The sequence below is a fragment of the Chroicocephalus ridibundus genome, chromosome 15 (genome assembly GCF_963924245.1).
Source record: "Chroicocephalus ridibundus chromosome 15, bChrRid1.1, whole genome shotgun sequence".
Lineage (NCBI taxonomy): Eukaryota > Metazoa > Chordata > Aves > Charadriiformes > Laridae > Chroicocephalus > Chroicocephalus ridibundus.
This window is the reverse complement of record NC_086298.1, coordinates 2,313,218-2,323,801: the sequence shown is the minus strand read 5'-3', so window position 1 is coordinate 2,323,801 and position 10,584 is coordinate 2,313,218. Positions and strand designations below refer to the sequence as shown.

The 10,584-nt window shown below is 47.6% G+C and overlaps 1 protein-coding gene across 7 annotated transcripts in view; it reads right to left on the bottom strand.

The window, feature by feature from the left end:
* Nucleotides 1-1,635: 1,635 nt before the first annotated feature.
* Nucleotides 1,636-10,584, bottom strand: part of LOC134523637 (discoidin domain-containing receptor 2-like) — a 61,664-nt gene continuing 52,715 nt past the window's right edge. For 6 of the 7 annotated variants that reach the window (XM_063352742.1, XM_063352745.1, XM_063352748.1 and 3 more), the window contains exons 13-17: nucleotides 9,294-9,415; nucleotides 8,715-8,912; nucleotides 5,667-5,901; nucleotides 4,135-4,284; nucleotides 1,636-2,896 (exon numbers count right to left, since the gene is read on the bottom strand). In XM_063352742.1, coding sequence (XP_063208812.1) covers nucleotides 2,756-2,896; nucleotides 4,135-4,284; nucleotides 5,667-5,901; nucleotides 8,715-8,912; nucleotides 9,294-9,415 — 846 coding nt within the window. In that variant the 3' untranslated portion in view covers nucleotides 1,636-2,755. Of the gene's footprint in view, nucleotides 2,897-3,246; nucleotides 3,285-4,134; nucleotides 4,285-5,666; nucleotides 5,902-8,714; nucleotides 8,913-9,293; nucleotides 9,416-10,584 lie in introns of all 7 variants that reach the window. The other variant, XM_063352749.1, reaches the window with a different exon arrangement.

Sequence of the window (10,584 nt, the reverse complement as noted above, 5' to 3'; positions counted from 1 at the left end):
TTGGAAGTTAGCTCAGCTTCTAGTAGGCAATTTGATAAGAGACCTACAAAGGTTCCTCCCAGCCTAGATCTGAGTTTAACATAAAGATGAAAAAAATTGCTTACTGAAATGCAGCACTGTGTTCATGGCACCAAGCAATGATCCCAGGCTGGTCCAGGCCCCATCAGCCCAAGGGGGCTCAGGCCAGCATCTTCCCAGCATTTCCAGAAACTCCCTTCAAAGTTCACTCCTTCAAATGGCCAGTGGCTGCTCCCTCCAAACCTGGAGGTCACACACTTACCAAAGAGCTACTGAATAATCAGACCAAAATATTGGTCCTCAGTGCAGACACCTGGGTAAAAAAGTAGAAATTCACTTTTGTCAAGGTTATCATTAGAATTTATTGATATGAGAGAAACTTCGTATGTCAACATGTCAATGGAGGAACAGCACGTCCTGACATAACAGAAGTACAAAGCCCATCCAGGTGATGTTACAGAGCTCTGGTATCTCTAAACTCCGCGGTACAGGAGATCACGCACACGGCTGTGTATTGCTTGGGTACGTTTTCCGGGACAGGATGGAAATACTCCAGAAATACAATTGGTGCGCGGTTTCCCAGCCACCAGTGCCCGACAGGCTGCAGCAGGGACCACGGTGGCTTTGAGTCCCATCGCCCAGCACCAGACAGTGCGCGCGTGTAACGGCAGCTCACCCTGGGCCCCTCTAGTCAAAGGGGAAATGAAAACACGTCTATTTGGGGGTGAGATTCACCTGAGCCCGTGCAGCCCTCGCAGGGAGATGAGATGACTCAGACCCTCCGGCCCCTCAGCACCTACCAGGGGCTCAGAGGACCAGCTCGGATGGAGACACCTACGTGCAGCCAGGGGAACCCCAGGCTGGGTCTGCAGCAGGACAACCTGGGCACGATCCTCCCAAGTGAGCTGCAACTGGGAAGCTTCACGATGGAGTTTGCTCTGCTTGGGGAGCAGACACAGCCACGCCACGCTCCAGCCCGGCATCTGCCAATTCAGAAGCAGGTTTTGTTTTTTGTTTGTTTTTTTGTTTTGTTTTGTTTTTTTTTCTTTCAACGTAACAATTATCCTCATATTACAACTGTTTTGACGCTCCCTCTCTCAGCAGTGCCCTCTTACAGAGCTCGTAGCACAGCCAGCCGTTTGTACTGTGCTTGTGGCTAAGACAAAAATTATCTTTATCACCTTTACTGGAAATATATGCTATGCTGGATGCTGTTTAAAAAAAAAAAAAGCTTTCGTCTTCTCCCAGCTTATGAAATATTTGGTTTGGTCCTAAGTATCTTGCTAAACGGTTAGAGAGGGAATAGCAGAGTATTCCCCAGGCACCTGGTAAATCCACAATGGATTTATTGTAGAAACGAGCTGAATTTTCTAACTCACTCCAAATGGATTTCAGAGCTGTCTAAAACCCTCCAGAGAATGAGCCGTTTGTGACACGGCAAACAAAAAAAGCAACAAACCAACCCCAAGTTCAATGAGTAAATTGTCTTGCGTTGTGCAGGGGGCATCCAAAATAAAACAAGAACCCAAACTAAGGGGATACGTCAGCCCCATCTCCCGAGGCCAGATTTGATCGTGGCAATAAGGGAGGCAGGGCCGAAGTGCGTCTGCCTGGCCGCCAGCACCGAGCCTGCTGCAGACCCGACGAGGAACCGCCGCTGCTAGAAAAACGTTATCTGAGGGCGTGCGCCAGGGAACGACCCGTCCTCCGCTCCTCTTCCTCTCGCGTGAGCTATGACAAGTGACACGGCGGGTTCTGCTCTCAGCCATTCCGTTTCCCCAAATCTAAGCGCCCTCTGCCCAGGTAACAGCATTGACTTAGAGATCTCATATTAATGGGTACTTATACAGGATTAATTGCACATCAGTCCATTGTGGCTACAAGTTCATTAGGCTAATAAATCTACATAGTGACAGTAGTACAGTATCAGCTACTTTTCAATACAAACTCCCTACCCTAGCCTTAATTTGTAGGTCAAAAGAAGATCTTCTACCGTAGTGACCTTCCTATGACCTTTAACATTCATTTTCAAAATTATTTTTTTTTTTCTAGAAAAAAAAAATCCAGTGTGGGGAAAACGCACATATATAACAAAAGCAGTGCTTAACAACCACAGGAAAAAAGAACATGATCTTGGACTCTTCTATCAGCGTCCTCCATAGACCCTGGTAGCGTTACTTCCAAAGGGTTGCTAAATCCAGCTCCGTCAGTTCTCAAGTCCATTAAACCATTCCCTAGCTCTAGGCATTTCTCGTCTCTCACTATACATATTGTCTGCAGCTAGAGCATACAGAAACCCTCGCTAATGTGCACAAGACTTCCATTTGATTTAATGGAATCATTTTAGAAGACTGAAGTCTTTACTTCTAGAAATCTGTTCTTGAGCAGTAGCGCTCTCACCGACCGGTAGCTTTCTATTCCACCCAGGAGAGAGCTCCAAGTCCCTCAGTTTTACTCATTTGTTTGCCCAAAGGTGTACGGGTATCTAATAAAACCCCTCTCACAGTATTCCCAGGAAATGATTCAGAAGAGGAGATGATTTTTCAACCAAATGAGATCCTCTGGTCCTGCGTGTCAGACCATGGCCAATAGAATGAGCAGCTGCCATGGACATCTCAACTTAAATACGGAACAGTCAAGGGAGGAGAGCAAGGTGGCCTGACCATCTTCCCGTGAGGTACAGGCAGAGACACCAAAGTCACTCTGTTCTCAACAGTTTGTCTCTTTTTCCCCGGAGTCAAATGTTTGATTCCATTTGTTCTAGCAGGAAGTGGTGAATCATGTCAAAAGTGGGACGATCTTTTATATCCCTGCTCCAACATTTCAGCATCAGGTCAAACACGGGGTTAGGACACAGAGGAGTCTGGGAGAGATAGATCTGAAAGGAAGGAAAATACAGCTATTTCAGTGGGCTTCTCATAAAAGAATGGAACCTCTACTAAATTAAAACCAAAAGGTCGGTTTCATTCCAGGTTTACAAGACATGGCCATCATGCAGTGTCTGAAATCCATGAAGCGTGAATCTGGCAGTGAAGTCTGGGTGGAGCTTTGATGCCATCTCAAATGGCACCGCAGACGCTTTGCCAACTTGTCTGATGAGCTGGTCACACAACAGTCCTTTGTCCCCCAGGAAACATGAATGCTTCAGAGAGACTCGTCTTCCAAGCGACAGCAAAACACGAACCAAACCCAAATTTACCACAGTAAAATCCAAGTACTTCCACTCACCGTAGACAACCCATGAGGCTTTCTAAGCATCGTGACAGCTTGTTAGCAGAGACAGAAAAAACACCTTTTAGAGCTTTTCTGTAGCACAGCTTGGCAGAATTCCCCCCCACCCCCCACCCTCATTTCAATACACATCTTTCAGGCTCTTCACCAAATCAGTAGTATTCGGCAGCCAGTGAATAAAACCTTCTGTAATTTTATTCCCCTTAATCCTTTAACTTGTTTGGCGCTGAAGGTGAATTTTGGGAGAACAACAAACAACCAGCACTCCACCTTCTGGGGCAGAGTGATCCTCAGTACTGAGGTGCTGGATTGTCCCACATCATCACTGGTATCTAGTACCCGCAGTGGAGCGCACAGTCCCACCGGGGAGTTACCAAGAGAGGACAATGACACAGAAAAGCCCCTCAGCAACTAGAGATGGCCAAAGGCTTCTCGGCCACGTGGAGATATTACGGGGAGTATTTAACCCCTGGGCGCGAACAACTCCTCCTTCCCCACCTCAGTAAGTGCTTCCTCGTCTTTCAGAGAAAGCACTAGTGAGAGAGAGCTCTGACAAAAGGTAAAGAGCAAAAGGATCGTGTAGGAGAGCCCAGAAAAGTTAAGGAGGACAGTGCATCCAGGGCAGATGGAAACAGAAGTGGCTTATAAGGAAGAAGTACCGGGCAGGGGTTCTGCAAGAGGTTCTTCCAGTGGAGCTCCAAGAGAGGAAAGGCAGTGCGATGAGTCTGGAGGAAGGGGACGAGAGGCAGGACACGCTTGAGAAGATACGTAATAGAAGCAGAGACTTCTGCAGATGACGTAAGGCCAGCAGAAAGGCCCTATGGAGATCCACTTGGATGTGACCAGGTCAAGTGGAGGAAGGAGAGGTCACGTTTGCTTTCTTACCTGCCTGCCCTGGCTCCGGAAGAACTCTCCCGTGTTCTCGATGACTTGCTCGTCTGAGAGGAGGCTGTACGGTTGCTCCTTACACAGTATGAACATCTCCCAGAGGGTGACCCCAAATGCCCAGACATCGCTGGCTGTGGTGAACTTGCCCTGTGGCCAGAAAGGATGTTGTAAGCCCGGGTTGCTCACAGCGCACATTCAGCAAAAAATGTTTCAGTCTACGCTCCCTGCAGCTACACACGAGGATGCAGAATTCGTACCTGGGAAAATGCTCTCAAAAAACAGACATACGAACAAGTGACCTGCTCCCAGCAATGCCAAAGGGACCAGGGTATGACATTGCTGCTTTGTGGGGCAGGAGCAGCACATCTGTGGGGCCCCCAGGACAGCCCTGAGAGGGGGCAACTTTCACTGTTTTCACTCTTGAAACAGGGAGCAAGTCTCAGAGAGCGCCAGAGGCACTGCCCCTCCTGAGAAAGCCTGTATTTGCAGCAGTAGGAAAATGGACTGCAGCAGGGGGGCGGAAAGCTGCTGCCTACCTCCACAGAAAAGCCTTTGAACAGGAGGCAAAGCCCTCGGGGCGAAAGCAGAGGCGAAACAGACTCCAGACTCTTAGAGAAAGGCCAAGATAATTTTGATCTTTGCACACGTAAGAAGTCAGTGACAGTCTGCTCGCTGTCCCTGTTTTCTGTTTTTGAAAAATGTGCCCAAACTGGCCACGTTTGGAACAATGTCTTTCTGAAGAAGTAAAAAGGAGCTAAAAAGTGCTCAGAAAACAACAGAATACAACTGGGGGCTGGAGGGCCTGTTTGGGCAGGAAACATCCAAGACCCGGATTGTCCAGGTTTATCTGGCAACCCTAACAGTCTGTAAATGTTTGGAAGATGTTCACACAAGGAAGATGGTTTAGATGCAGCTGTAACCAGAAAAACAGGGTGAATTTAGAAAAGCTTAGGCCTATCAGCCTTTATAGCAGAGGTAATTACAATTTTTCTGGGTATTCAGAGAGAGTGTTGTAAGAAAGTATAACCAGGTGATCTCACCAACTACTCTGAGGAAAAAAAATATGGGGCTGAGTATTAAGGAACCGCCTCCAGACTGGCTGTGTTTGGGCTGTTGAACAATATCCTAAGGGAAGAGAGCAGGACCCTTGAACACGCCACAAAGCCCCAACCTTAAAATCAGACTTGGCACTCAAAACTCGGGAAGTTCTGTCCCTGTCCCTCTCGGCTTCACAGCCAGGGCAACAAGCACAGAAAGGCAGTTTTCCTTATGATTCCAGCAGGAACCCTGAATGCCAGGCACAGAACAGAAATTATGCCCCAGATGATCTGTGCTGTACTTCCAAGGACACGCTCCTCCTTTTCCAGGATCTGAGTTATGTCCAACGCAATCTAATAGACATCTCACCCGGGGCCATCTGTAGCATATGTTTTGACGCTATAAGAACTGTTACACATACACGTGTTACTATTTCTGGGGCACACTGAAAAAACTCAAAGGGAGAGAGAAAGGCTTTGTGCAGTCCCTACCAGGAGGATGCTTTCCCAGGCCATCCAGCGTATGGGCAGCACGGCTCTTCCCTGGATCCGGTAGTAATCCCCACTGTAAAGATTCCTGCTCATACCAAAGTCCGCAATCTTGATGGTGTAGTTGTTCCCCACCAGGCAGTTGCGAGTTGCCAGATCTCTGTGCACAAAATTCAGAGATGCTAAATACTTCATTCCAGAGGCGATCTGGGTGGCCATGTACAGCAGGTTAGAGTAGCTGCATTAAAAGAAAACAAAACAAAAAAAAATTATAAATCAATAGAGTTCCGCACACTCAACTCTTCCCTGACATTTCCTACTACTTGGCCTTGTATTTGATGTTCTATAGTGACCCGTCGTTTACTTTGTGCCGTAACAGTGAAACTAAACTATGTAGTTTCTGCGCATTAACCCCCCCACCTGCCAGGCCAAGCCAAGCTCCCGAGCTGACAAAGCAAGAACAGACAAGCTGTCCCTGAAATTCAGGACCCTTAGAATTTGACATCCCTTAGATTAGTTTTGTTTCTGGTTTTTTTTTTTTTTTTTAAACATCAAGCATTAATCTCAAGATTTTCAAAGAGTTTATGCATCAAAGCACCAACCTTTTGCAGAGACACATGAAAAATTAAGGCGTACAGCCTCAGAGTCTCATATCTAAAAAAACTGCTTAGCTTGGTATTTCCCGCACTGCCACTGCTGCATGCTTACACTAATATAAGTATGTCACTAAACATTAAAGAGAGCTTACCTTAAAATATATTTAGTATTATGCAATATATAAACAGATGCATTTTCTATCTAATACAATTTTAATTCCCCCATTAGCAAAACGAAGATAATTATTAATAAAGGTGCATGATAAACAGACAGAATTTGGCCCATCTGACTTTCAGCATTCTTCACACGCTACTATTCTGTGACGCTCGGCCTGTTTCCCACTGCGCGCACGCAAACGCTTCACACAGCCAAGCCTTTGTCCCAACAAATCTAATAAACTGTTCACAGTTAGCATTTCTCTGATAAAGCTCAGAAAAAGAAAGTCTTAGTCTCCTCCTCTTCGTGTTCTGGTGGCAATGAGAAAAGCACTACCATGTTATCCAAATCATCTAAATACCAATGTAACGCACCCGATGATATACATCCAATCTGACGGAACCAATAGCTAAGCCGTGGCTACAGAGACTCAGAGGCAGCCCCTGGCTGGAGGAGGCTCTGGGCACCACTTCCCTCCCAGCTTTTCAGCACGGCGAACCCCCCGACTCAGCCAGGTGACACTCAGCCCAGTCCCACAGTCGCCTCAATGCTTCTCCTGCTCTGGGCGGACCTGTTGTGCCCGCAGACCCGGAACTCTCCCAACTCCTTCGACCTTGTTAACCTGGTGGTTGGCTTTTCGCACAGGAGCGGGCACAGCCTCCAGACGCCACCTTCTCCTTCCCCCTGCTCAGCTGCAGTTGTCTCCCCGTCCAGGGCTGCTCCTCTCCCCATTCAAGAAGCCCAGTCTCTCCCACCCCACCTGGCAGGGTCCCATCAGCAGGATCTTTTGCCCCCCCTGCCCAGCAAGCTCTGCAGGGCTGGAGGCGGCTCTGCACGCAGAGGGGCAGGATGGGAGACACCTCTCAGCAGACTCGTTTTTGTGATTTGTTAAATAGCCAGAGAGACAGATGCATTTCAAATACTAAAGAGCCATAAGGACTTAAAAATATAGGACCTCTCTGCAGGAAAGGGCTGGTCACCACATTTGGTGCAGCAAATATCGAGCTTGACAGAGGGGTGGGATGGTTGGACCTTGCCCCGTCAATCAGACACCCCCAGGCAGCGGCAGAGACAAGCTGCACTCTTCAGCAGCCGGATTCATTTCACTATCAGTAAACAACTCCTATATAGGCAGATACCTGAGCTAGTCATTCCGGCTTCCTTTAATGTGAAACTGCATCTGGCTGGAAGGGACAAAAGGGGAGGCTGGAGAGGAAGAAAAACTAGAGGCAGAGCCAAGTAATGGAAACCGAGGAAGAACAACGTGAGTGACAGCGCTGAAGTCAGATGAGAGACAAGGAGGAGATAAAGAAGAAAGGACAGTTTGGGGCTTTGGCCAGGAAAAGAGCCACAAGTCTAAAGGTGAAAGCTGTTTCAAAAAGGCAGAAAGGGTAGTAAACTGGAAAGAGCTGGAATATGCTTCTACTCAGATGCCAACCCCATCACCTCTTACAGTTCCTGCCGTGTCATGACTGCAGGATGCCAGTTAAACGCTCCCCAACAGGACCCCTGACGACTGCCAGCACCACTGGCGGTGTCTCAAGATGGTAAGACCCAGACCCAGCTGCCTCCAGTCCATTAACAGACCTTGCTCTGCCCAACTGCCTTCTTGAACTATAAATAAATCTCATCCTTTGGGGAGGTACATGCCAAAGGCCGCGCCATGCAGTGATTTCTGATCAGTGCAGGTTTATCGAGCAGAATACATGTTAGTCCTGCACACAACTCTCCTCCAAGGAAAGGATTTCTGCAACAGTAGAGATGCTTTTATATTAGATGTAATCCTTCCATAGAGGAGGGAGATAAGTGCCACCACTGACAGAAAATGTTTAAATGTTTTTCTTTGCCAAATATTCTCCTTCTGTTGGCTGATGAAATCTTTCCTGCACTCAGCTCCCCTCATCTATTATTTTTCAAACGTCCAGAGACCATATGAACCTTCTTAAAAGCCTAAGAGACATTCTTGACTGTCATCCCAAAATTCTTGCTGTAATGCAACTGGCTTCCCATATTAATGAAATATTTGGTGCAAGCCCACTAACATAAACAGATGGTCACATCAGTAAACAATACATCTCAGATGGCCACCGTGACCAGAATATCCCACAGTCGGGGACGCTTCACGGGGCCACAGACCTCTAGAGGCCTCAAGAACAACCTCCCACGCAAAGAGGGACTGGTGTCCGCAGCGTGTGCTGTGGCCACGGCTAGAGGAAGGTTACGGTCTGGAAGGCACAGCAGACAAAGCCAGTAGCTCTGTATTGCTGATTCGTCCCAAACACCGGCAGCTCCTCTTACCTGACGCAGGGAATATTGTTTGAAATGGCAAATTTGCTGTAGATCTCCCTCTGCGACAGGAACTGGTTGAGGTCTCCATTTTCCATGTACTCCGTTATCATGCAGAGTGGGTCATCACGCACACACACCCCCAGAAGCCGGATGATATTTGGGTTCTTCAGCCGTGACATGATCTTGATCTCCTTCAGGAAATCATTTCTTGTAAAACAGAAAACACAGGTTCGAATCCTAAACTATTCCTTTGTCTAAGGAAAGCAGAAGCAGCATGTAAGAAAATCTCTGTTCAGAGACATTTACACATCTGCACACACAGTAGGTTTGAACGCTGGTTCTGTGTTTGTGTTCACACTGATCCCTTCCCCAGCAAACAGGATTAATGCAGCATTTCAGTTTGACGTTACGTCTGTTCCTATCCTCCACCCCCTGCTTGTGTTCTGCTCCTTACACAGACACACAGAACACACCCCAAAGGCACACGACGCTCTCTTACAGAAGCCACCAAGGTTAACGTACACAAAACTGTTGCCGGGAGAGTATTTGCTTTCCTCCTCAGATGGTCAGCACTGCGGACGCGCTTACCTGGCTGTTTTGTTGACATCTGATCTCAGCATTTTCACTGCTACGAGAACTGGCTGGCGAGTGAATTCTGTAGACGAGACTCCTAGGAATTCCAGCAGGCCATCAGCTTCACAAAGGTGCACCTGCAGGGCAGAAGGCAAAAGCAACTATAAGAGTACGCACAGGCCAAAAACCAGAGGAAAAGTGTCACACTGAGGTCATCAGTTTGGTCACGACTGGCAGAAGGACCAAGTGAATGATCTAATGAAGGTGACTCTGTTCTGATCACAAACAGCCCACAGGTTGGCCCTAGATCCTGGACAAAATACCAACACACATTGTATAGCCCATGACACAGGAGTGGATGTGGACTGCAGCCTCATAGGTCCCCAACGCACCGAGTTTACTGCACACGTGCAGACTGGGGCAGTAGATTACTGGGGCAGTCCAGTTTGCCCAGCAAGTACTGGAGATGTTCAGGAAGGCCACTGTGCCTGGAGTTGTCTGCTTTACTCTGCACGTGCAGGCAGACAGCACGGCTGCAGAGGTTTGCAGAGGCACATCACAGCAGCCACACACGTACAGAACTGTCCTGCAGCCTGGCTTCAGCCAGCGCCCAAACTTAACTGAGGAGCATTTAGCAAATACAGATGGCTACCCAAAGTCCTCTAACTCAAGGGGAAAAAAAAAGAGAAAAGAGATAAGTGTGTGTGTGATGTGAACACTTCACCTATGAATACACCGAGATGAATGCTCTGATGGGTACACAGTATGCCAAGCTTCTTCAGATAAATAAATGAATAAAGACATAACATTACTGCCATAAAATTGCGGCTGTGTAAGAAAGGGGGTGACAAGACATTTGGCTTAAGAATTTATCAGAATGCATATTCAACTGGAGAACTGGGCAGAAGATGCTGGGGTGGGGAAAGTAGACAGACCTGAGTGTGCGGGACAGGAAAAAGGAGGGGAGCAGACTGGATGTGTCAGTCAAAGACTGGGAGCAGTGAGTGGAACGTAATGCGAGTTTAATGAATTTTATATGAAGAAAGCACAAGAACTTACGTGACAGGCACAGCAAGGTGAAAAAGGAGACAGCATGGAGAAATGGGACAAACCCACAGAACAGAAACAGAAGTACAAAGCTGCTGCTGCAGTTTCATGGGGAATGGGATCTGCTGTGGTGAAAGCAGAGTCACAAGACTAGGAGTAGGAAAGAGAGCCGGGGTACTCAGTGCATATATTACAAATGCAGGTAATGTGTCACTGAGGGCAGGGAGTGGAGGGTTAGGAGTAAGGAAGAAAAATGCTT